Genomic DNA, 27,395 nt, shown 5'->3' on the forward strand with positions numbered 1-27,395 from the left:
GTTCTGTGTTCGTGTTGACTTTAAGTGAAGTATTAAACACATAAAAAACAACAGCATGAATTTTCTCTTCAATTGGTGTGTGAAACAAAACAAAAGGCTCAAATAAAACCGGTCTAATGGTCGAGAACATATCAAATCTATGAGGTGAAAGTATAAAGGCACATGGATCACAAGCAAATGAAACGAAATCATAAATTCTCCAAGTAAATGGGTGACCAAAATGAGGCGTAAAAGGAGAAAATGATGTCAAACTAGGAGAGAAGCAGAATAAATACGTAACGTTTAGAAGTTACTTACACTATGGATCTACTAGAGGATGGGACCTGGGTTATAACAGAGCTAGATGTTGGAGATGGGAGAGCTTGCTGAATAACAACACCAGCCTCAGAGCTGGCCAGAAGCACATTTGGGACTTGGAGGGAGGCAGGACGGACTATAGTGGAGATCGGCTGCAAAGAAACCTCCTGGAAACACCACACGAGAGCCAAGCTGACACACACAACTACACTTCTGAGTCTGTCCATCACTGCTCTGAGCTAGTGGCCTTTACACCACATACATGATTCATCTATGAATTAAGAAGAGACCATAGTTTGTTGTGCCTTATAGTTGTTGAATGACAGAGACAGCTGGAAAGAGTCAAGACAAAATGACTGTACTGCCATATACACTACCGTTCAATGGTTTGGGGGTCTGTATGATTTTTTTTAATGCTTAAAACTGTAATATTACAGTAAAATTACTGTACTATTGCAAAATATTGTTACAATTTAAAATAACTTTTCTATTGTAATATATTGTAAAATGTAATGTATTCCTGTGATCAAAGCTGAATTTTCAGCATCATTACTCCAGTCTTCAGTGTCACATGATCCTTCAGAAATCATTCTGATTTGATGCTCAAGAAACATTTCAATGTTGTGCTGCTTAATATTTTTGTGGAAACTGTGATAAAAATGTTCAGGATTATTTGATGAACAGAAAGACACTGCATTTATTTGAAATACGAGTTTGTGTGTCATTATAAATGTCTTTTACTGTCCCTTTTGATCAATTGCATCTGTGAAGCTTCAGATATTCGCCAAGGATGTACATTTCCTGAAGAAAATGTGAGTGGTGCTTGCAGTGGCAAAACTCGGCACTCGGTTGCTAGGGTGTGGTTACACCGTTACCATGACGATATTTACACTGATTTCCCAACCGAAACAAACAAGCCCACCTCCATGTCAGTATGATGTTCTGGTGCTGAGATAAAGCTTATTCATGTGTTTGTACGGTTGCTAGGGTAGTCTATATGGTTGCTAGGGTTTGCTTATACAGTGTATGGGTTGATATTTAAAGATTGTTTGCCAGTCTGAATCAAAAAAGCCCAACTCTGTGTTTCTACAATGTTGTGGTGCTGAGATTTTGCTTGTTAATATTGTTTAATGGTTGCTAGGGTCCTGTAACTGGTTGCTACGGCATGGCTATGAAGTTGTTATGTCACTACTTATTGGCTACTTGAAAGGCCGAGTCAAAAGAGCCCAACCCCGAGTCTCTCTGACCTTCTGATCCAAAGATATGATCTTACGAATTATGTGCCAATGTTAAGTCTATGGAACTTTTTTCGGCCGATTTATCCCAGGATAAAAGGCAAAGATGTTTATTTTTTTTAGTTCTTACAAAAAATAAAACCGTACTGACCCCAAACTTTTAAATGGCAGTGTAACAAGAAAAAGGTTACACTTTATTTTATATTGTCCGTGTTACAGTGCAATTATACACTTAAATACTGAGTAATTATGATTAACTACATGTAATTACAGTACAGTAACTATATGTAATGTGTAACAAGGACATTAAAATAAAGTGTTACCGTAATAAATATTGAATTAGTGATATTCTCTGCACAGAGTTCACATTAGAGCTGAAGGTAAATACAGATGACAGTGCTCAAAAGTGAATGATTATTATTATAGATGTTATAAGTCAGAATCAGCATATTGGCTGAATTAGGAAGGAAGTCTCATCTTTCTCACACACTCTGTCCAACTTAGAGATTTTTCATAGATGGTTCACCGCTGATTGTTTTGTATCTCTATGAAGAAATGTATTTCATCTAAAAGCAAGGAGCTCCAGGACAAGCTAGCAGAAGCAGACAGCTTTCACGGGTGGACTGAGGGGAGAGGGCCACGTGGATCTGGACTGCTAACACAAAGGCTGTAGGTTCAAACACAGGGAGGGGAGACCCAGCGACCAACAACTACTGACAACACAGTTCCGCACAGTAAGAGCCTAGGGTCGTGCAGGGTGGACCTTCCTTGCGATTAGCTGCTTTGCATTGAAAAAAAGCTACTAAAAGACGAGCACTAATGCCTGGTTCAGATTACACGAGCCTGATTTTGGCGTGATCCGTTTGCCGTAGGGTGTCGTGGGGACTCGTAAACGACAACGGGCGTCGGGACACAAGATTCGGTCGCTTCATCTCGTATAGTGTGTGTCATAGTGGACGACAACCGACTAGCGTCTGCGATGCTTCACGACATCACGATTAAAAGACTAGCATGGTTTTTTTTTCGGTCCTCCACGTCGGGTTCAGTCAAGAGTGAGTGAGTGTGTGTGTGTGTATGTATGTGTGCAAGTGAGTGTGTGAGTGAGCGTGTGAGTGTGCGAGCAAGAGTGAGTGTGAGTTTGAGTGAGTGCGTGCGTGTGTATGTGTGCAAGTGAGTTTGAGTGAGTGAGTGTGTGCGTGTATGTGTGCAAGTGAGTGTGTGAGTGAGTGAGTGAGAGAATGTGTGTGAGAGTAAGTGAGCAAGAGTAAGTGTGTGTGTGTGTGTGTGAGAGTGAGAGTGTGAGCGCGTGAGTGAGTGAGTGAGTGAGTGAGTGAGTGTGTGTGTGTGTGTTTGTGTGTGTGTGTGTGTGTGTGAGAGAGAGTGAGTGAGTGAGTGAGTGAGTGAGTGCGTGTGTATGTATGCGTGCAAGTGAGTGTGTGTGTGTGTGTGTGTGTGTGTGTGAGTAAGTGAGCAAGAGTGAGTGTGTGTGTGGGAGTGAGAGTTTGAGCGAGTGAGTTTGAGTGAGTGAGTGAGTGAGTGAGTGAGTGAGTGAGTGAGTGAGAATGTATGTGTGCGTGTGTGTGTGTGTGTGCGTGTGTGTGAGTAAGTGAGCAAGAGTGAGTGTGTGTGTGGGAGTGAGAGTTTGAGCGAGTGAGTTTGAGTGAGTGAGTGAGTGAGTGAGTGAGTGAGAATGTATGTGTGCGAGTGAATGTGTGTGTGTGTGTGTGTGTGTGTGTGTGTGTGTGTGCGTGTGTGTGAGTAAGTGAGCAAGAGTGAGTGTGTGTGTGGGAGTGAGAGTTTGAGCGAGTGAGTTTGAGTGAGTGAGTGAGTGAGTGAGTGAGTGAGTGAGTGAGTGAGTGAGTGAGTGAGTGAGTGAGTGAGTGAGTGAGTGAGTGAGTGAGTGAGTCTGACACAGTGACTATCGTAACAGACAAAAGAATTTGGTAACACTTTATTTTACAGTGTCCTTGTTACATGTTACATGTACTTACCATAGTAATAACAGTAAATTATGCATAATTACATGCAACTAACCCTCAACCAAACCCTAATCCTATAGTAAGTACATGTAGTTAACTAATAGTACTCAGTACTTAAATATATAATTACATTGTAACACAGACACCTTAAAATAAAGTGTAACCAAAAATCATGTAACCTGAACCCGGCACAAGTAAGACTGAGCTAAACCAGTGCTGATGTATTTCTCCCCGTGTCTCACCTTGTCGTCGGTGGTGGTGGACTCGGGGTGGGGGAGGGGACTGTCCCGCTGGGACTCGATGGGTGTGTGCTCCTCTATCTTGTTTCGAACAACAGGAGTCGCAAGCGGAGACAAGTCCAGAGGCAACTGCAAAACCACACATACAACAATACTTACAATGGATGTTGAAATGTTTGATTAACTTAGTTTCATAAGTTACATTTTAATGGAAGATTATAAATGATGAATCATGAACAATAAGACACATCTGTAAGACTTTTGCTTATGAAACACACTTGCACCTACACTACCGTTCAAAAGTTTGGGGTCAGTAATAAATATATATATATATATATGTTTAATACTTTTATTCAGCAAGGACACATTAATTTGATCAGAAGTGACAGTAAAGACATTTATAATGTTACACAAGATTTCTATTCCAAATAAATGTTCTGTTGAACTTTGTATTCATGCTGAAAATAAAGTGTGTCAAGGTTTCCCACAAATTATGAAGCAGCACAACAGTTTTCAACACTGATAATGAGAAATGCTTTTTATCAGCATATTTGAATGAGGATCATGTGACACTGAAGACTGGAGTAATGATGCTGTAAATTCAGCTTTGATCACAGGAATGCATTACACTTTAAAGTATATTCAACAGTTATTTTAAAATGTAATACTGCACTATTTCTGTTTTTACAGCATTTTTGATCAAACAAATGCAGCCTTGGTGAGCAAAAAATACTTAATTAGGGGTTCAAGCACTTCAGTGCTGAACACCTATTGTAATTGTTAATTTTCCCATGATGCAACATTCAGACATAAAACTGATCGGGCAGACCAAACCGTAAGTCGTGGAGACTTGAAACTTTGGGGGCTGATAGTACTCACACCGCCTACAGCGTCACCAAGGCCCGCCCCGATCGGCCTGACGGGGGCGCTACAGCGGGCAAAAGTACGAAACGGCTCATAACTCATCAACCGTGAGGCGTAGGCTCAAGTGTCTTATATCGCTGGAATCCTTGGCTCGAGGCGGACTAGATGCATGCCTCGGATTTGCTCGGCACCCTGGGAAAATTTTAGGGTATTTGGAGTTTTTCCAAAAACCTACTTTCGCGAACTAGTCCTAGGTTTTTGGCCCGACCGGAACCAAACCAGTGCGGCAAGATTCTCTGGAGTCTGATTGTCAATAATTGTCAAAAAAAAGTGTAAATTTCGCTTCACGGTCCCTAAGGGCCGCCAAAATGTTCGAAGTGGGAGGAGCCCATTTTGCTTAATTGGCTATAACTCGTGAACGGAACGAGATTTTTGCACCAAACTCAGCACACGCATGTACGAGCTCATTCTGTGGTCACGTGAAAAAGGGCGCAGCGACTGGCCACTTGGTGGCGCTATAACTGTTAAAAGGGTGTCAAAATGATGTATTTCTATGGAAAAAACACATGAAATGGCTGAAAGCGGCCATCTTGCTGTCTGATTTGCATACAAGCTCACAAAATCGGGCATGCGCATGCGTCACGTGATCCTGAAGAAGCTTGAAAACTTTCATGGACGTCGGGCCATTGGTGGCGCTTTAACTGTCATAAAGGTGAGAAGGCCTCTGTATTACCCTATGCAAAATGACATTTAAATGACTGAAAAATGGGGGGAAAAGAGCAGAGCTTCACCAAATTAGCTGAGCACATGCGCCATATTATTCTAAAGAAGCGTGCAAACTTTTATGGAGATCGGGCCATCAGTGGGGGTGTCACAGTTTAAAAGGTAAAAAAAAAAATGCACCACATTTCCATGATAAATGAGCTAAAAGGGCAACAAACGTTCTTTTTCCTCTCCGAGGCACATGTTAGAAGGCTGGATAAAGTTTTTGGAACGCAGCAGCGCAGACGGCAAGCGCCTAGACCCTATAATTTTTTTTTTAGAGGCCTTTTTGTGGCCCTTTTTTAGCCACTTATTAGGGGTTCAAGCACTTCAGTGCTGAACACCTATTGTAATTGTTAATTTTCCCATGATGCAACATTCAGACATAAAACTGATCGGGCAGACCAAACCGTAAGTCGTGGAGACTTGAAACTTTGGGGGCTGATAGTACTCACACCGCCTACGGCGTCACCAAGGCCCGCCCCGATCGGCCTGACGGGGGCGCTACAGCGGGCAAAAGTACGAAACGGCTCATAACTCATCAACCGTGAGGCGTAGGCTCAAGTGTCTTATATCGCTGGAATCCTTGGCTCGAGGCGGACTAGATGCATGCCTTGGATTTGCTCGGCACCCTGGGAAAATTTTAGGGTATTTGGAGTTTTTCCAAAAACCTACTTTCGCGAACTAGTCCTAGGTTTTTGGCCCGACCGGAACCAAACCAGTGCGGCAAGATTCTCTGGAGTCTGATTGTCAATAATTGTCAAAAAAAAGTGTAAATTTCGCTTCACGGTCCCTAAGGGCCGCCAAAATGTTCGAAGTGGGAGGAGCCCATTTTGCTTAATTGGCTATAACTCGTGAACGGAACGAGATTTTTGCACCAAACTCAGCACACGCATGTACGAGCTCATTCTGTGGTCACGTGAAAAAGGGCGCAGCGACTGGCCACTTGGTGGCGCTATAACTGTTAAAAGGGTGTCAAAATGATGTATTTCTATGGAAAAAACACATGAAATGGCTGAAAGCGGCCATCTTGCTGTCTGATTTGCATACAAGCTCACAAAATCGGGCATGCGCATGCGTCACGTGATCCTGAAGAAGCTTGAAAACTTTCATGGACGTCGGGCCATTGGTGGCGCTTTAACTGTCATAAAGGTGAGAAGGCCTCTGTATTACCCTATGCAAAATGACATTTAAATGACTGAAAAATGGGGGGAAAAGAGCAGAGCTTCACCAAATTAGCTGAGCACATGCGCCATATTATTCTAAAGAAGCGTGCAAACTTTTATGGAGATCGGGCCATCAGTGGGGGTGTCACAGTTTAAAAGGTAAAAAAAAAAATGCACCACATTTCCATGATAAATGAGCTAAAAGGGCAACAAACGTTCTTTTTCCTCTCCGAGGCACATGTTAGAAGGCTGGATAAAGTTTTTGGAACGCAGCAGCGCAGACGGCAAGCGCCTAGACCCTATAGTTTTTTTTTAGAGGCCTTTTTGTAGCCCTTTTTTAGCCACTTATTAGGGGTTCAAGCACTTCAGTGCTGAACACCTATTGTAATTGTTAATTTTCCCATGATGCAACATTCAGACATAAAACTGATCGGGCAGACCAAACCGTAAGTCGTGGAGACTTGAAACTTTGGGGGCTGATAGTACTCACACCGCCTACGGCGTCACCAAGGCCCGCCCCGATCGGCCTGACGGGGGCGCTACAGCGGGCAAAAGTACGAAACGGCTCATAACTCATCAACCGTGAGGCGTAGGCTCAAGTGTCTTATATCGCTGGAATCCTTGGCTCGAGGCGGACTAGATGCATGCCTCGGATTTGCTCTGCACCCTGGGAAAATTTTAGGGTATTTGGGGTTTTTCCAAAAACCTACTTTCGCGAACTAGTCCTAGGTTTTTGGCCCGACCGGAACCAAACCAGTGCGGCAAGATTCTCTGGAGTCTGATTGTCAATAATTATCAAAAAAAAGTGTAAATTTCGCTTCACGGTCCCTAAGGGCCGCCAAAATGTTCGAAGTGGGAGGAGCCCATTTTGCTTAATTGGCTATAACTCGTGAACGGAACGAGATTTTTGCACCAAACTCAGCACACGCATGTACGAGCTCATTCTGTGGTCACGTGAAAAAGGGCGCAGCGACTGGCCACTTGGTGGCGCTATAACTGTTAAAAGGGTGTCAAAATGATGTATTTCTATGGAAAAAACACATGAAATGGCTGAAAGCGGCCATCTTGCTGTCTGATTTGCATACAAGCTCACAAAATCGGGCATGCGCATGCGTCACGTGATCCTGAAGAAGCTTGAAAACTTTCATGGACGTCGGGCCATTGGTGGCGCTTTAACTGTCATAAAGGTGAGAAGGCCTCTGTATTACCCTATGCAAAATGACATTTAAATGACTGAAAAATGGGGGGAAAAGAGCAGAGCTTCACCAAATTAGCTGAGCACATGCGCCATATTATTCTAAAGAAGCGTGCAAACTTTTATGGAGATCGGGCCATCAGTGGGGGTGTCACAGTTTAAAAGGTAAAAAAAAAAATGCACCACATTTCCATGATAAATGAGCTAAAAGGGCAACAAACGTTCTTTTTCCTCTCCGAGGCACATGTTAGAAGGCTGGATAAAGTTTTTGGAACGCAGCAGCGCAGACGGCAAGCGCCTAGACCCTATAATTTTTTTTTTAGAGGCCTTTTTGTGGCCCTTTTTTAGCCACTTATTAGGGGTTCAAGCACTTCAGTGCTGAACACCTATTGTAATTGTTAATTTTCCCATGATGCAACATTCAGACATAAAACTGATCGGGCAGACCAAACCGTAAGTCGTGGAGACTTGAAACTTTGGGGGCTGATAGTACTCACACCGCCTACGGCGTCACCAAGGCCCGCCCCGATCGGCCTGACGGGGGCGCTACAGCGGGCAAAAGTACGAAACGGCTCATAACTCATCAACCGTGAGGCGTAGGCTCAAGTGTCTTATATCGCTGGAATCCTTGGCTTGAGGCCGACCAGATGCATGCCTCAGATTTGCTTGCCCTTCAGGCCCCAATTTTGAGTAAATTGAGGTTTTTTGAAAAACCTACTTTTGCGAATTACTCCTAGATTTTTTGCCCGATCGAAACCAAACCAATGCAGAAATATTCTCTGGACAGAGACTATCAATAATCATCAAAAAAATTCTTAATTTAAATTCACGGTCGCTAAGGGAAATCAAAATGTTTGATGGCACCAGGGCCACTTTTACTAAAACAATTATAACTCGTGAATGGAAAGAGATATTTTCGCTAATCTTGGGAAACGTGTTTATGAGCTCAATCTGAGATTACTTGAAAAAAATCGCGACGATTGGCCACTTGGTGGCGCTACAACATGGAAAAAAATTTATGAAAATGGCTATAAACGCACCCAACCGTTAGTCCTTTGAAATCCTCAATCCTTCCCGAGTCCAACAATACCAAATATGCCAGGTTTCTCCTTATAGTTTGTGTATCATTGTCATTAAGCACTTAAAAAACTTGCAATTATCTTCGAAACCGATAGTCCAAATTTCTTGAAATTTGAAAACATAGATCAATAGCTAAACAATAACGCCCAAATGTCACAATAAAGATAGGAACTGACAAAAATAAATAAACAAATAAAATTTTTAAATCATTGTCACCCATGGATCATTTTTATTCTCTCATAAACAGAACTGTCTAAACTTCAAAACAAAATGAGATATTTACAACAAATTTGACAGACATGCATGGGCACACTTTGAGGACACTTAACAAAAGTGGTGGAGATCAGGCAAGATGTGGTGCTATAACTGTCAAAAAAACTTTCCTCAGTAAATTGCCTGTATTGGCTGTAAATGGTATTTTCCATCAATGTTATAAGTTTATTTCTTTATTTGGATCCCCATTAGCCTCTTTCTAGGCAGTGGCTACTCTTCCTGGGGTCCCAAAAAGTAAATCATACAAAACTACATTTAATCAACAACAATAAAAAGTCAAGTCAATGAAACGCACTAACCCATCATCCATTCCAAATATCAAAATCAACAATTTAATATATTTTGCCATTAAATATTCCTTTGAATATTTTTTTAAAACTAATTTCTCTTGTAAAAATGTGTGATATCAATAGTAAATGATTCCATATTTTCATTCCTCTATACATTACTGTCCGTTGGTTTCCAGTGGTTTTCGAAACAGGAAATAAAAAACATTCCTTTTATTCATGCCTGGTGTAAAAAAATATGACTAGTACTATTATACAAAAGTTGAGAGTACAGCGCATTAGGAACTCTAGACACAGAAATATTTCTTATAAAATAAAGCAGAGAGACAATCCTTCACCAGTTCATTCTCAGTATATTAGCTCTTCTATAACAGTTTAAATTCAGTCCTGTCGCTCTGTTCTGGACAAATTTATTTTTTCAATTACATCCATTTTTTTTTATTTACTTGATGCACTGGTAAAAACCACTGGGCAAAAACACGCGATTCGTCCAATCACTGATTGTGCTGCAGTGACTGCCACCCCTGAGAGCCAACAGTAGCGGCATATTCTTAAGGCCCGCCCACTGTTCGCGCAGGCGCTGCTGCTGTCAGCATGATGAGAGAACAGAATAGATCAGATGAGACAGCAGCACGGAAACTTTCTTCAGAAACTCCTTGTACTAAATGATCATCATAATCTATCGGGAACTGTGATTGTGTGCACTTGGAAACTTTGGATGCATCAACTTGTCGTCAGAGAAAGGTGTAAAAGGTGAAATCGGAGTAAAGATTTATAGTGTGATAATCTTTATTGAACAATCTTCTTTAATTGAATATGTGATGCAGTCTCGTTTTGGTGAGTGACTTTTTTTTGTCATATGTTATCTTATGACAGATATCTATTTCAGAAATGATTTGATATGAGCTGAGTTGACTAGGCCGCAGTCACAGCGCGAGCTGAACTAGTTAGCCGTGTGCTAAAGCTACCGCGTGTAGCTAACATCTTTGTATCATGAGTTGTGACAGTGACTGTTTTATGAGTGTCGAATCGATGTGTTAAATAAATTTGGATTAATGTGTCATTTGAGCTGTGCATGTCATTTGTTACTGAAATGTTGAGTCAGAAATTAATTATTGTACGTTTGCCTTGTGTTTTCCAAGGCTGCGTTTTCTTGTTCTCTATTTTTTTTTCCCTATGTGAACGTGATCGGCAAGTGTATCCTGTTTTGTGCCATAAATAATCCTGTGAAGGTGAATCGCCTGCCTAGTGGATGCAATTACATGCACAAATGCTAACCAGTGCCCATGGACCTGTTTCCCATTTGAACTGTAATTTGAAACCATCAACTGGTAGGATAACTACAATTTTCTTTTGTTTGTTTTTGTTTTTTATATTTATGTGTTGCTATATAAATAAGTGTTACGATGTGTATAGCATGCACAAAAATCAAGGACATTTTTTGTAACGAATGTAGCGAAAACTAAACAGCGTCTCTGCGCATTGAAAGGCTGTCACTCAGTGCACAATCACATTGTTACAGCAACGGATTGTCTTTGAGTCATTAAACCGTACATGTACAAACATGTTCAAAAACACTGATTCGTTAAAAAGATAGATGTGATGAAACTAGGTGGTAATTATTTTTAACTTTAAGCTCCACTTTCGAACTTCACCTAATTTAATCGAAGCTTTTAGGCTGTTGAATCATTAAAAAGAAACAAGTCGGTGATGTCTGTTTTCATTTACTAACTCTCTATTGTTCTTATTTGTCACTCATCTTTCTGAAACAAACTACAAAGAGAACTTTTTAATTTATCAATATAATTTTCTCTTTGAATCAGAACAAAATTGTCAATTATTTGCTCTCCTGTTGCACCATTTCCTCCCTCCAGTAGATGATCCTTGCTTCTGATTTAATTATGCCCTACCGAATACTATATCTAGGTGTAGCACATCAAGTCAAGTTGCGCACTACATGCTACACAGTGTTGTGTAGGGCTGGGTTTCGATTCAAATTTCAAGAATCGATTCGATTCCGATTCTCAAGATCTTGAATCGATTATCATTATTCGATCCGATCTGATCCGATCTTCGAGATTTAGATAATGTTAATTTCCGCCATGATAAATTTTCCACCATTTTGAATTTTGTCAACAACGTACTTTTACTAACTAGTCCTAGGTTTTTCGCCCGATCGGAACCAAACCAGTGCAGAAATGTATATAAATCCTATAAATGTTAAACAGCTTTAAAACCATGTATTTCCTATGTTACATTGCCTGTATTGGCTGTAAATGGTCTTTTCCATCTATTATGTCAGTGGTTACATGCTTGCTAAATAAAACTTAATAGATTTTAAAGCTTTTGTGCTTTAAGGCCTTAAAGGCCTTAACTGCTTGAACCCCGATAAATGCTGCTTGCAGCTTTAATTTATAGTGTATTTGCAAAATGATCACATAACTTGCAGAATAAACTGGCATCTTTACCTTCTTAACGTCATCCTCGGTGGCCTTCTTGAAGTCGTGCTCGAACGGGCTGGTGAGCTCGTTGAACAGCCCGACCTCCTCGCAGTTCTTCAGGAAGCGGGTCGGCGTCGGCGTCTGGTCTGCAACGGCATCCAATAAACCCAGACACCCATGAACAACTACAGTTTGAGCTTGGTTTCTCTTATTGTGGTGGTCAGGTGACTCACCAGCGATGATGACGCTCTCATTGCGAGCCGGACCAAATCTCAGGGTCATCTCATGCTTGTGTTTGTGCACCGCCAGGTGGTCTTCATTTGTGAATCGCTGTTGCAGGCAGACAGTAAGAAAGCATGTGACTTAACTGCACTGTTTATTTAAGTAAGTGTTAGTGTTTATAAGTCAGTGATCACGTGCCTGTCCGCAGCCAGGAGCAGTGCAGAGGAACGGTTTATCATCACTCATATTCACAGCTTCAGTCTGCCACCTGATCACATGGGGGAAATCACATCAAACACACAACTTTTCATTAGTCAACAACATAATGATTTAAAGCCACACCTAAGAACAGAGACACATGACTTGTACAGTCCTGGTCAAAAGTTTAGAAACATTGATATTTTTAATGTTTTTGACTAAGTCCCTTACAAAAGCTGAATTTATTTGATGAAAAAAAAAAAAAAAGTTATATTGTGAAATATTGTTACAATTTAAATTAATGGTTTTCGATGTGAATATAACTAATATATGTAATGTATTCCTGTGATCAAAGCTGAAGTTTCAGCATCATTACTCCAGTCTTCAGTGTCACATGATCCTTCAGAAATCATTCTGATATGATGATTTATTATTAATGTTTAAAACAGTTGTGCTGCTTAATATTTGCATAACCTGTTACACCCTTTTCAGAATTATTTGATAAATATATATATATATATATTTTAAAGAACAGCATTTATTTCAAATAGAAATCTTTACAATATACACTACTGTTCAAAAGTTTGGGATTAGTCTTTTTTTCTTTTCTTTTTTTGTTGAAAGAAATTAATAGTTTTACTAAGCAAGGATGTGTCAAATTGATATAAAGCTGATAGTAAAGATTTATTTTGTTAGAAAAGATTTATATATATTTTTTAAACTTTTTATTCATCAATGAATCCTGAAAAAAAGTATCACAGGTTATAAAAAATATTAAGCAGCACAACTGTTTCCAACACTGATAATGAATCATCATATTAAAGTGATTTCTGAAGGATCATGTGACACTGAAGACTGGAGTAATGATGCTGAAAATTCAGCTTTGATCACAGGAATACATTACAATTTACTATATATTTACTGTAATAATATTTCACAATGTATTTTTCATCAAATAAAATAAATGCAGGCTTTATGAGCATAAGAGAGAGAGAGAAAAGAAATGTTTCCAAACTTTTGACCGGTCTGGCACTGTTTATCAATCAGCATTAATCTATAATCATGAGCAACGAGTATTAATCAGCACTGCTGTTCCTGAATTGGTGTTGTTTCAGACCGAGCTGTCACAGCAGATTTGACAGGACACAGATGAGGATTAAAAGTAGAATGACAGGCATCATGCATCCCTAGCTATGTAATTTAATATAACTTAAATACTTGACATTGGTGTCTATGTGTTTGTTAAACCCCTCACTCACTCACATGCAGAAGTGAATGTGCTCTAATGTGATGTTCAGTCTGATATCAACACAACCTATTGTCACATTCTGCTTTACGTCCTACTAAATATCACTGTATTTCTATACTATCACATCGCTAAAGTTAAAGCGCTAGTGTCTTCAACCACAAACCTGCAATAGTTTAGTGTATTTCCAGCGACGCCGGGACTGTATCAACACTAAACAGATTGTTTACATCAGTCTCAGCAAGCTAATCAATGCTCAGCCTCATCTCTCATTCATTTCAATGGGACCTCGGCTAGCTGTTAGCATGCGTCGCCATATTAACAACAAAGAAACACCGACAAGCTCTGAACATGTCATAAAACTGCGTTTTTATTGTGTTACATATTCAGACTATTCTACTAGCCAACCGAAAGCTATTTTAAAGGCGTGTCTGTTTATAAATAGTGTGCATTGACGCGCTTACTCACCCGCAGGCTGAACCCCGAAGAGCCAAAGCCCACTTATTCCAACTCTCGCGAGAATTAGGACATCCATTAAATCCAAAACACATGTGCCAAACTCTCGCGAGACGTAGGTACTCATGCTCGCCCCAGAGCCAAGCCCTTTACTCGCGATAAATGTGTGCTCTGCTGACCCCTTTAGAGCTAAAGTGATGAGCTCTCCTTTGGTGTATTTTTTATTTAAACACGTTCTAACACCTGATTTTCTAATGTAATGCAAAGCATAGTATACATAAGCAAAAGCGTCAATACATTACATTAAGGTCCTATTAATTAATGTTCCCCAATGCTGTAACAATAAGCAATACATTTGTTGCAGGTTTTATTATTTGTAAACGTTGTAGGTAAATAAAAATATAACTGTTAATTGGTAATTCAGGTCCAAATAATAATATTAACATATTGTGATCTCAGTGTATTAATGTTAAAATGACTAAGATTAATACATGCTTTAGAAGTATTTTTATTGTTAGTTCATGTTAACTAATGTAACCTTATCGTAAAATATTACCACAAAAACTTCCGTTTTACTTAAGTTCTCTTCACAAAGTTAGACAGATTATGTACTTCACAAAACAAAACTAAAGTTGCTCAACTTGGTTGTTGGTGACGTATACCACGAACACAGGGCACATGAGTAAAAATGAAGCAGACACCACAGAGAAACGGTAAACTGTGAACTAAATTTATTTAATGCAATTTACAAATGCAATTGTGGCTTTTAATTGGCTTTCAACCAATTGCTATAAATTTACAGTCACACTATCAACCAGCAGTTTAACCCCTGAAAACATCTGAGTGGACTCTTACAGTTTATACACACACTCACACACTCACATTCCCAATTCTGATGTACAGAAAGTGCTATCAGGTTCTTTATATCCGTGAAGCAGCACCGATGGAGCTGTTGCTGTTCTTATTTAATGGGCATGAACAAGATTTGGTTAAATAGTTAAACAATTTTTAATTGTTACATGATTTATTTTAACATAGTGGACTTGATACTTCTTTCCTCCTGCAGAGACCAACAGCAGACGTTTTTGGTAGCAACAGCAAAAACACGTAGTCAATAACTGCACTAAATGTGTTCCACAACTAGCAGGTTTTACATGGCGAACAGGATGAGGAAAGCAACCATCAGACAGAAGAGCCCCATGGCTTCAGACAGAGCAAAACCCAGGATGGCGTAAGAGAAGAGCTGCTGCTTTAGAGACGGGTTCCTGCAACAACACAACACACAGCGCTTTACTAGAAATTACATGCAGAGACACTTGCAAACATTGACAAAGATTGTTTTAAATTCTTTGAAATTAGCAGCATTTCCATCTAAAGTTATGAATGTATCTATGAATATCGCATAAAACATTTGTGAATAAAGCAGCGTTTCCATCCCATGTGTTCAAGGATCAGCACTTCCTGGGAAATTGGCACAAAATATCTGTGATAAAAAAGGAAGTTGCTGCAATCGGGGAAGAAACTGTGGCTCTTTTGTCCTCCATCATAAATGAGTTGTGTTTCAGATCGTCAGACGAAACGCAATAAACGCTCCCATGTTCTCTTGCGTTCGGATGCTGGTGTTTGGGAAGGCAATCAGATGAGACTTTCTGAGGGAATCAAACCAAATCACTCTGATGACAGACTTTGGATCAGATGTTTCAGAACCATCAAACCAACATTTGAGATGCTGTGATGCGATTGGTCCGCTGGTTAGTCCAGTTATCCAATCACATCCTCTGCTGAGGCAAAGTCACATGACATTTTTTGTTGTGCATCGAGGTATTTATTTGGTAAATGTGTTTCCATCGTAGTTTATGCATACGTCTCAGAAAAAAAACATGGAATTTCCATCCAGCACTTTATGCGACATCCCAAAATCCGAATAGAAATAGGTGGATGGAAACATAGCTAGTGAAATGTACAGACTCAATTAAAACGCTTCTGAATTTCAATCATTTCTTCAAAAATGTCATCTTGTCTGTGTCAGTCTCCTACGCTGTTTACGCTGTATATTACGCTCCCCATTGGCCAGCTCCTGAGGTGATCATGTGACCAGCGTCGGCCAAAGGCATTGGTATTAAAGCACTGCACTGTATTTATGACATAAACAGTGTAGGAGACGTTAAGAAATTGTTGAATAAAGTCGCTGTTTTTGCGCACAAAAACTGTTCTCGTCGCTTCATAACATTAAGGTTGAACCACTGGAGTCACATGGACAATTTTAACAATTTTAACAATGTCTTTACTACCTTTCTGGACCTTGAAAGTTATAATTAAATTGCTGTCTATGGAGGGGTCCAAGAGCTTTACGTTAATATTACATTCTAATATTAAAGAATATTTCACATTTATAACCATTTTTACTGTATTTTTGAACAAATAATTGCAGCCATGTTTTTTTTGTGTTTTTTTTAATCCCGCTAACCCTAAACTTCTGATCAGTAGTGTATAAGACCGTGAACTGCATCTGACCTGGCATATCCGATGATGAGGCTCCCGAACACCGTTCCGATCCCAGCCCCGGATCCAGCCACTCCCACGGTGGCAGCTCCCGCTCCGATGAACTTGGCGGCGGTGTCGATGTCGCGGCTCACGGCGCTGGTCTGGAAGCTCCTGAGGGCCTGAGTGAAGGCTGACTGAGGCAGGACAGCACCACTGACCTACAGGTGCAAGAGAGGGCTTACTTGACCTCTACACGACCCGAGTGCGTTCGGCCTGCCACCTATCATCCTTTAACAGCAATCGAGCTACAACATGGTGTCAGATTCAATGTGACAATCACATTTCTCACCAGAAGGAATAATTACTGAGTTTACGAGGAGCAGATAAGCATGACAATTTTTTTTTTTAAATGGCATATAGGGTTGGGTCACCCAAAAAAAGAAAAAAATTATAGGGATGCACGATATATCGTCCACCATATCGGTATCGGCCTATAAATGATCATTTTTAATGTTATCAGCCGATTAAAAAGATTTGGTCGATATATTAAAGTTGATAAATAATGGATAATTTCCTTCAGCTGATTCATGAAATCAATCACCTCAAAAAGGAAAATACAGTTCAGTGCAACATGTGCAGCGCAAGTCTGTCATATAATATTCACATAAAATTATGTGAACATTATAATTGTGTGCTTGTGACATGGCTTTGAATGGTGAGAAGTTTTTTTTTTTTTTTTATCAGGTTAAATTATAGAAAAATCTGGATTTAGATTTATCGGCCAATAAACCGGCCATCAGCTTTCAAATATAAATTATTGGTATCGACCAACATTTTCATATCGGTGCATCCCTAAAAAAAAAAATTGTCATCGTTTACTCACCCACACGTCACTTCAAACCCATGAGACTTTGGTTCATCTACGAGACACACAAAGTTATTTCTAATGAAAGCTGAGAGGTTTTTGTCGCTCCAATGAAAGTCCAGGAAGCCAAAACATAGAAGATCCATAAAGGCATCATAAAATGAACCAATATGAATGTTCTTGGAAACAGATATGATCACTTATATGATGAACATATATGATTAACCAAAGATGTATGGGCTTGGAATGACTTGAGGGCGAGTTCATTTTCACATGAACTATTCCTTTAACACGCTTGCAGTGGATCAGAAGAGCTCTCAACAAATCAAGTTGATAAAGTTATATTTCATCTTGTCTCTGATGCCTTGTATGCCTCATCTCATCTACAAAGCAGGACCTTCAAGCCAGCAGTAAAGAGTTATTATAAATGAAAGGAGCATAAAGGCAGGTTTGACAGTCACCTCAGGTTTGGCCTCTGGTCTGGAGAGCACAGCAGCGGAGAGCGGCCTGTACAGGGACCTGGAGCCCGCACGCACCTACAACACACAAAACACACGGACTGTCACCAGGTTATAAGACAACCACCTAGACAGCTGTCAAAAAAGGGGGTGAATTTGAAAGAAACAGTGTTCTGAAAGGCATGTATGCTGGGAAAGGTCAGTTCCACCTCAAGGTTCACCACAAGAAGTTGTGCATTCAATGCTGACTATTATAAGACACATTTATGATGATGCATTTATATTAGGAGTATTAAAGGGCCGCTATAATGGGTTTTCGAATATTCCTTTTCATGAAATGTGTAATACAGATGTTTGTGAATGTAAACGTTCTGCAAAGTTGTAAAGTCGAAACTGCACGATAAATAAAGTTATTGTCTCCCAAAAGAAAGAATCGACTCTGAACGACTATACGATATCTCACTGCGTGACGCCTTTCGCGAAGCCCACAACACGTCATTTTACCGACCACAGCTTCTCAAGTCCAAAGGCGGATTCACAATACGCTTGCTCATGAAAGATGGGTCAGTACTCGGTTTATTTGGACCAACTTGCTCCTCAGAATCACAACCTGCAAGTATGATTAATTATTGATAATTTTATATTTTTTATAAAATATAAACAATATTGTATATATTTTCTACCCATGTTCAAAATACTTTGTTTTGTGTTTTATATTGTGCGGGTCTCCAGCTAACGCACATAATATTTTGTTATAACATTAAATAATATAATATTCTCCCAATGTTTCATCTTCGGACTCGCGCTCGGATTGATGTGGTAAAAACGACGCCATTGTTGCGGTCTCTCTTTACAGTGTGTAGAGCTGACGTTCAGTTATGCTAATGGTCGTGTAGTTTCCAACAGGCGCTGTAAGCAGTCGACCAATCACAACAGACTTTGGTCATCTGACCAATCAGAGCAGAGCAGCTCACGGAGAGGAGGGATTTAGAGAGACGGATTCACCCGTTGAGTCGTTTGAGAATCATTGAAAAATGTGGTGATGTGCAGTGTATATTATGAGAAAATTAAAGTGTTTTTTTTTTTTTTATGCATGAAAACCTGTTGTAGGAGACAACAATTTAGGAGCCTTTAAAGGGGGGGTGAAACACTCAGTTTCAGTCAATCTCATGTTAATCTTGAGTACCTATAGAGTAGTATTGCATCCTTCATATCTCCAAAAAGTCTTTAGTTTTATTATATTTATAAAAGAAAGATAGGCTGTACCGAGTCTTTCCGGAAAAAAACGAGCGGCTGGAGGCGTGCCGTGTGGGCGGAGCTAAAGTAGTGTTGTTTTTGGCGGCCTGTTTTAATTTTAGTTTTAGTCTAGTCTTTGTGTCAAGCTGTCGTTTTAGTTTTTATTAGTTTTAGTCACGTTCATACTCTTTTTAGTCTAGTCAAGTTTTAGTCGACGAAAACTGATGACATTTTAGTCTAGTTTTAGTCAACGAAAACTGATGACATTTTAGTCTAGTTTTAGTCGACGAAAACTCATGACATTTTAGTCTAGTTTTAGTCAATGAAAATTGTATTTTAGTCTCTTTTTAGTAATGCAATTCTATTTAACCCAGTCAATATAGAATTTCAAAACAAGGTTATCTTATTATAGCCTATTTAGTATATTTAGGGCAGTGACGGTGGCAGTTTTTTTTTACCACCGCGGTAATGGACCAACTACTGGCGGTGGTTGGGGGGTTATTTAAAAAAATAAAAACTCGTTTTATATTTCCACACAAAGACGCCTGATATAGCAGAATAGCCAACCACTCTGTGCTCTGAGGGACACGAGCAGAAAAGAGACCATCGATCTCTTTATGATATCTAATCTTCGTGTTTTCTACTTGATGTAAATTGGTCTGAATAGCGAATTTTATCCTCCACATGGGCAAAATATTTAGGCTATGTTTGAGATTGCGCTGCCAGAGAAAGTGAAACTAAAAATCACCCACGCGTGTGAAACGCGCTTTACAACTAAACTTGACGCGCCCTAGTATAGGAAACACAAACTGTGTAAAAAAGAATTTGACATGCAAGTACAAATGTATGCTATACTTTACCACAGTAAAGAATACGAATATAATAGGCCTAATTAAAAGCGAACCAATGAAGAAACGTGTATAATCCCTTTAGAAAATGGGTGAGACGTGAGTGAAGATTTGGGAAAAGAAACAAGAGATTCCATGCAAGGATGAGTCACGATTTTTGTATATTCGATTAGTTTATTTAATTATAGAATATCGAATAGGTTGTGCGATTATTCTCTAAAATAAAATCTCCATGTTCTGGTGCTGATGCGATGACGCGTTCATGTAACCAGAGACGCTGCCATAACGCACATAACAGCTGTCACAAAGAACCGGCAAAAGTAATGAATATGAATGTGTCAAATATATCAATGATACATTTTAATAGAAAAACTAATGGAATAATATTGTTAAATTCGCTGATAATCGGGTGACCAGATCACAAAACAGAATTTAAAGCCGACAAAGCTATGGGTTCACGCACAACTCTCTCATTCGTCGTGACGTTATAACATTTCGTCTCGTCTCGTTTTGGTCAACGAAAATGAGGAGACATTTTAGCATAGTTTTTATTTTGTAAGCCACATTTAGTCTCGTTTTTATTCGTCAACGATAATGCATCATACATGTATTTTAGTCATCGTCACATGACCATGCATTTACGTCTCGTCTCGTTTTCGTCAGGTGAAAACGGTTCGTTGACGACAATATTTTGTCATAATTTTCGTTGACGAAAGCAACACTAAGCTAAAGAATCACGAGCATACATACAGAACGCGTTTTCATACATAGTGTTGAAATGGGGAAAAAACACAAGGTCTCGAGAGTTTTTTAAAATTAGAAATGATTTTAACTTGAGCGCAGTGTTTTTAGAACACCATGTCATGCGCGAGTTTTACAACATTTGTGTGTGTTTACTGGTGGTTTATGTGGACATGAATTGGTTTATGGATTATTGTATGTGACTTAGCAGTAGCAAGCCGAACAGTTTTGCACATCAGACTAGTATTTTCATAGAAAAACAATGGAATAGTAGCGCATTTCAATGAAGAAGCGCGCTTTGTGTGAACGGCCCCTAGGTTTATTATGAAATAATTCATTTATTTCAACATATTTTCACACTCTTTGTGTATTGTTGTTTGGAGTGGTTTTACAATAAACAAACAGACACCTACAGTGGCCAGCTAAACAAATGTATTTAAACACACACCATACATCGAATGCTCCATAGATACATTAACTATACGTGATCATGTTGTTTACTTGCTGTGCTTACGCGCCGATAGCTAACAACACACAGACATTTGAAGTAGTTTCACTCACGGCCTGCGGTTCCAACGCACGACCGTGAACCTTTATCGTTGGGACTTAGGGCTGCACGATTTGGGGAAAATGTCATATTGCGATAATTGAGGTCAATATTGCGATTACGATTGCGATATGCGATATAATAAACAAATGGTTTCATGAGTCAACTTGCTTGGTTCTCAAGGAAAATAAATGCACACACAGATTAGTGATAATCAGCCTAAAGAAAAAAGTTCTTTAGTCAAGAGCAGTGAGTGTTTCTCTGTTCCCTTTGTTCTTTGATTAACTTTAGTGACTGATTTTTTTTTTTTTATTATTGCATTTTAACAAGAACAAAACAATTTACATACAAGAGTACATATAACCATACATGTCAGGGGTAAAGAAAAAATAAAAAAAAATAAAAAAAATTATAATAATAAAAAAAAAATAGAATAACTTTAGCGACAGATGTAATTAGTGGCTACTGTGTACTTTCCCTTTAAGACCAGCCGCTGTCAGAGACGCGGATCTCACACGCGCCTCATTCTTTCACGAGTCATCACAACTCTTCATGTTCATCATAAGACTACTCTTATGTTATGAAGACACTCGACAAAAAGACATTTTGGCATAATTGTGTGTGTTATTGTTCGTTCAAGCTCGAAAGAGAACTGTATTCTGTCATGCTGTTTTGTGCGCACGCACGATATTAGCGCGAGTCTTTCTGTGTGTCACAGTCAGGACATTCACAGGCAGCGCGTTCATTTTGGCATACATGTGTGTTGTTCGTTCTACCGCGAAAGAGAACTTGATACTGGCGCGCGTCTATCTCTCTGTGTGTGTGTGTGTGTGTGTGTCAGGAGGACATTCACAGGCAGCTCGTTCTTTTATGTTTTATCGCGCATGAATGGTTTAAAAGCATTTGCATTAATAAGTGCGTTAACAGCGCTAATTTGTTTATTTAATATAAAATCGCAGCATTTTGCGTCATATAATCGCGTAGGCTTGACATCACGATTGCGATTCGATTAATCGTGCAGCACTATTGGGACTGCTCCATCCTTAAGCATTCACCAACCCTGCTCCTGGAGGGCTACTGTCCTGCAGACTTTAGGTCCAACCCTGTTCCAACACACCTGCCTGTAATTATCAAGCAACCCTGAACAGCTTGATTAGCTGGTCCAGGTGTGTTTGATTGGGGTTGGAGCTGAAATCTGCAGGACTGTAGCCCTCCAGGAGCAGGGTTGGTGACACCTGCATTAGACGATCTGCAAATCCGGCAAATACTTCCCTAAAGCCGAGCACAGCCGAGCGCTTTGATGGGCGTACTGCTTTCGCTCTCTAGCTCTGGTCTACGGGTGCGCGCCCGCCCTTCCGGGAGATGTGCCCTTAGGACCCGTATAAGGAAATTCCGCCCCATCTCACATCACACATGAAAAAACTTTCCGAAACTTGTGACAAACCGGAAGGAGTATTTTTGGCACAGAAATACTCCATCAAACGTACAACTTTATTTTTTAAACTTTGTCCATGTTTAGCATGGGAATCCAACTCTTTAACAGTGTAAAAAACTCAGTATGCATGAAATAGCATTTCACCCCCCCTTTAATAGAGCATAATAGGGACACTTTAAATAGTCTTCATGTATGACATATCCATTAAAACCCTAAACAAGTGTGTACCGGCGAGATACCAGTCCCAACAACTGGCTACGTTCACACTGCAAGCCTTAGTGCTCAATTTTTATTGCATAGCAGTTCACATTGTTGTTACACATGTAATACAATATCAGATTGTAGTGTGAACAGACCATGGTCCTGAACTGAACTGACCCGCATGTGCAAAAGAACGATAAAGAGACGTCACGCAGCACGCCATCACACGGAAGTTAATACTGAGGACATAAAAGTAACTGATTACGTGTTTATTTATAGTGTGTTCAGTGAATTTAAACACTTTTGCCAGTATATAAAGTGGTCACTGTAATACTTATGAGCTCTGACATCACTGTCCTTCACTGACTACCTTTCACACCGGTCTTGATAACATCGCCGGGTATGTACAATCTTTAAAGCGACTCCCATGAGAGCAGAATCGAGACGAATGTTGCTCTACAGTGACGGAAAAGTCGCATGAATTTCCGATATGACGGTTCAGACTGATTATCAGTCCTGTATCAGATTTAGGAGCACATATGGAAATGGCCCAAAACAGAAATGAAAAGATCCGATTTCATGTGGTTTGTCACTGTCATGAGAAAAACAGATCTGACTCACAGGTGAGCAAAAAAAATAACACGTATTTGGGCCACATTTACCTGTAGCCTAAACTGTCCTGTTCTCTTAAAGGGTTAATTCTCCCAAAAATGAAAATTCTGTCAGTAATCACACACTCCCTCATGTTGTTCCAACCCCCGTAAAGGGCCGTACACACCGGGACGAATATCGGCGCGCGTTATTCAATGCGTTTTTTGTGTTCACACCCAAGCAATTTTCGCTGACGATGAGTTGAGTGAACATGCCAATTCATTCCCTGACATTAGATGGCGCTTAATACCACTCCATAACAGTTCTCTTTTATCAAGATTTTTGTAGTCGCTGTCGCGTTTGTCATATAGTTATTTATGTTCCGACACCAACGAGACCAGCAGCTCTACATTCATCTTGCCTTGCATCTTCCTCGTCTTATTTCTTCCCGGCAGTGTTTAGACGCTACTCGGCGTAAATCTTCTTCGCCGTTACGTATTGTGCTCGGCAAGACCGTTTTGTGCTTGAGTGCCCCCAAGTTGTGTTTTACTGTAACTTCAGAAGCTCCAGACACGTGAGCAAAAGCGCCAATCTCATTGGTCGGATAGTTTTTGACGTGGCGCATCAAACCAAAAAAACAAACCCGAGGCGTTTTTTAAAAAATGACGCTTTTACGCGTGGCGTTTTTCACGTAGGTGTGCACACACATTGGCGCCCTTTGTTTAGTTACGAGGCGTTAAACGTCAGTGAATATCGCAGCCGAAATTCGTCCCGGTGTGAACAGGCCTTAAAACTTCGGTTCATCTTCAGAACACAAATTAAGATATTTTTGATTAAATCTGAGAGCTGGCTCACGCTTTCATAGGCTTCTCTGTAATTGAAACATGCCGGCCCAGAAAAGTTAGTAAAGACAATGTTTAAAATGGTCCAAGTGACTACAGTGGCTCAACCTTAAGCTTATCAAGCGACAAGAATACTTTTTGTGTGAAAAACAAAGATAACGACTTTATTCAACTCTTCATTTTCTTCTGTGTGGGGCTCTGAGTGAGTTCAAGTAGTGTCACAGCTAGGGCTGAACGATATATCGTTATCGTATCTATATCGAGATATGAACTTTCAAGATATTAATATCGAAAAAAGCAACGATATAGACGATATAGTTTTTCCCTCTCCGCGCTCGCCCTGCATACAACTCTGGCAGTCACAACAAACATCAGTTTTACGAGTGCCCTTGAATGCACCGCTAAAGCCAGCGCGCGCACACTATCAGGGACGTGAGAGGGGGGGGGGGGCGGCGTTTCCATGGTGACGCGTCATTGCTTGTCACGTGACACACCGCAGCAGCAACAGCGCTGAATGAATGATGATCTGCTTTTATGTCATTTTTCCTTTTTTATTCAGAATATTCACAAATGTGTTAGCTATGGCATGAAATATCTGATATTCCGATTGTCAAATACATGCAAGTGGAAGTATATTGTTGTTTAAACACCTTTATAACGATCGCGTTAGTTGAGCTGTATGCGCGATGGGCGCCGCCGTGTTAGTTTGTGCCGCAGACGCAGTTCAGAGAATCGGATCTGTTGGATTTACAACCTCTGTTTACAACACGTGAATTCATCCACTTCTCCCGAAATACTGAAAAGTAAGTGGCTGGTGAACTGGGAATAGAATAGAGTAAACATTGAAGTTACTTACACAATGTGTATCTGATATGAATAAAACGTGTCGAATTATAATGGAAAGGATTATTATTACCTCTTCCATAGACATCAGTGTGTATTTTACAAACTCTAAATGTATTGTTTTTTTAGTACTTACGTAGTCATATCGTATTGTATCGATATCGAGATATCTGGCATGAAAATCGAGATATGAAATTTTGTCCATATCGTTCAGCCCTAGTCACAGCGCAGCGCTTCTGGGTTGTACGTGAGAACGGAGGCTCACTATTGGCCAACGCTGGTCATGTGTGTGATGCTGGCCAATAGTGAGCCTCCGTTCTCACGTACAACCCAGAAGCCGGCAAGTTTCAATTACCTAGCAGCCTATGAGTGAGACAGCCCTCAGATATCATCAAAAATCTTAATTTGTGTTCTGAAGATGAATGAAAGTCTTACAGTGTTGGAACAACATGAGGATGAGTTGTTACAGACAGAATTTTCATTTTTGGGTGAACTAACCCTTTAACTGTTAGAGGTTCAGTCCCACAACAGGACATCCATTGTGCCCTTGATATAGACAACCTTCATCTCGGGTTACACCAGGGGGACCGCCACTGGAATGCCTTACTCTAAGATACTTTGGAGGATATCAACAAATACAATTCAGCAAATAAAAATAAACAAAACCCCTCTGAGGTGATAGAAAGACAACTGACATCTTCATCACTGCAATACACAGGCTAACGTTACCAGCCTATGTGGAATAAGTACTTTAACACAGAAGACGGACCAGATTAATGTCTTCATATCTAGCACAGCGTTTGACCTGAAAGAACTCACAACTTTGAGCCTAAGGCAAAAGGTCAAAGGTAATCTACAACAGCGCGTGACGTTTCACATTAACCCTTTTAAACCCGTCCAGGAATGAATGAATTACTGACGTCAAGTTCAACCCGCAGGCCGAACAGCAACAACAAAACACACAGTTAAACACACACTAACACTCACTCACTCACTCACCAGGGCGGGTGTGGAGACGAACTTCGCGCAGGTGAACATGTTGAAATGCGAGTGATTTTGAGCGGCTTCTGCAAAGACAAAATATGAGGTCAGAGGAGATTTATAAGAAGAGCTTAAGAAATACAGCTGTCGTACGCCACAAACACGTCTCCTGACAATATCCCGATCAAACCCGCAACTCTGTGCTCACACAGATGGAGGATGAAGGATGGATGTAGATTTATCTGTTCGGAAATCGGAATGAACGCACTCACCGAAAACAGAGGTCGAACCACTGACTGCACTGCGCATGCGCACAACTGACTCTGCGTAACGACCCGGATGTTGGTGTCACGTCAACGCAAGGTCGTTGCTTTCGAGCTTTATTGGAAAGAGCTTCAGAGACAATTACACCAATGGATGTATTAACAATAATTGCATTTTTGTTTAAAGATGGAAAGCAGCCTTTCAGAGCGTTTCATATAGTGAAACATTTATTTATTTAGATACATATTAAAAAGATAGATATTAAAACGGCTTAATATATATATATTTTATATATATTATATATTATATTATATATATTATTATATATATATATTTTTCTTTTTGTGTGCCAGCTTGTAATTTGTTATGTATTTCTGTAGGCTAAATATTATATATATATATATATATATATATATATATATATATATATATATATATATATATATATATATATATATATATATATATGTATATATATATATATATAATATTTAGCCTACAGAAATACATAACAAATTACAAGCTGGCACACAAAAAGAAAAATATGCAAAATTAAATAAATAATATTTGATGTTCTCATAGCTTTTTTATTTGAGTATAGTTTCTTAAATTAATAGCAGCATAAAAAGTGTTTGATGTGAATGTAAATGCGGATTAGATTAAAGGTTAGAACTTGACTGCTTATAATAAAACATAAAATGAGTAATTGTTTAAAGAAAAAATATTTTGGTATACATAATTATGACCAGTGTTGGGTAAGTTACTAGCTCTAATTACATGTTTAACAGTTTAATTAGATTACTGTAGATTACTCTCTCTAAAAAGTATTGCATTGCAGGACAGACACAACGCTGCTTTTTAATTCTTTCAAAGATACATTATACAATTGCATAAATTATTCTTGAATTAACCAAAGTATTTAAAGGGAGAAGGTTAAAATTATCACATACATTTTTACATAATACGTTGAATATTAATGGTAAAAATTGTTATATATGGGATTGTTCTAAAGTCTATTCAATATTTAAGGCAATCACATAATAAGTAACTATAATTAAATTGCTAGAAAATTAAGAGTAATCACTTACTTTACTTTTTCAATGGAAAAATAATTATAAT

General features: G+C 39.5%; 2 protein-coding genes across 2 annotated transcripts in view; both read right to left on the minus strand.

Moving 5' to 3' along the window:
- atf2 (activating transcription factor 2) overlaps nucleotides 1-13,991 on the minus strand; it is a 47,006-nt gene extending 33,015 nt beyond the window's left edge. Inside the window, exons 1-6 of the mRNA XM_081369176.1 lie at nucleotides 13,953-13,991; nucleotides 12,239-12,308; nucleotides 12,052-12,148; nucleotides 11,846-11,964; nucleotides 3,754-3,879; nucleotides 298-464 (exon numbers count right to left, since the gene is read on the minus strand). Of these exons, the coding sequence (XP_081225302.1) occupies nucleotides 298-464; nucleotides 3,754-3,879; nucleotides 11,846-11,964; nucleotides 12,052-12,148; nucleotides 12,239-12,286 (557 nt within the window). The 5' untranslated portion in view covers nucleotides 12,287-12,308; nucleotides 13,953-13,991. The remainder of the gene's footprint in view (nucleotides 1-297; nucleotides 465-3,753; nucleotides 3,880-11,845; nucleotides 11,965-12,051; nucleotides 12,149-12,238; nucleotides 12,309-13,952) is intronic.
- Nucleotides 13,992-14,649: 658 nt separating this feature from the next.
- On the minus strand, nucleotides 14,650-26,409 carry atp5mc3a (ATP synthase membrane subunit c locus 3a). The gene is made up of 5 exons (XM_081368854.1): nucleotides 26,285-26,409; nucleotides 26,031-26,098; nucleotides 17,751-17,825; nucleotides 16,455-16,642; nucleotides 14,650-15,205 (listed from the first exon to the last, which is right to left on the minus strand). Exons 1-5 carry the CDS (start codon nucleotides 26,319-26,321, stop codon nucleotides 15,091-15,093), a joined length of 483 nt encoding a protein of 160 aa, XP_081224980.1. The 5' UTR covers nucleotides 26,322-26,409; the 3' UTR covers nucleotides 14,650-15,090.
- Between the last annotated feature and the right edge of the window lie 986 nt (nucleotides 26,410-27,395).

Source organism: Scardinius erythrophthalmus, assembly GCF_964197995.2.
Source record: "Scardinius erythrophthalmus genome assembly, chromosome: 6".
NCBI lineage: Eukaryota > Metazoa > Chordata > Actinopteri > Cypriniformes > Leuciscidae > Scardinius > Scardinius erythrophthalmus.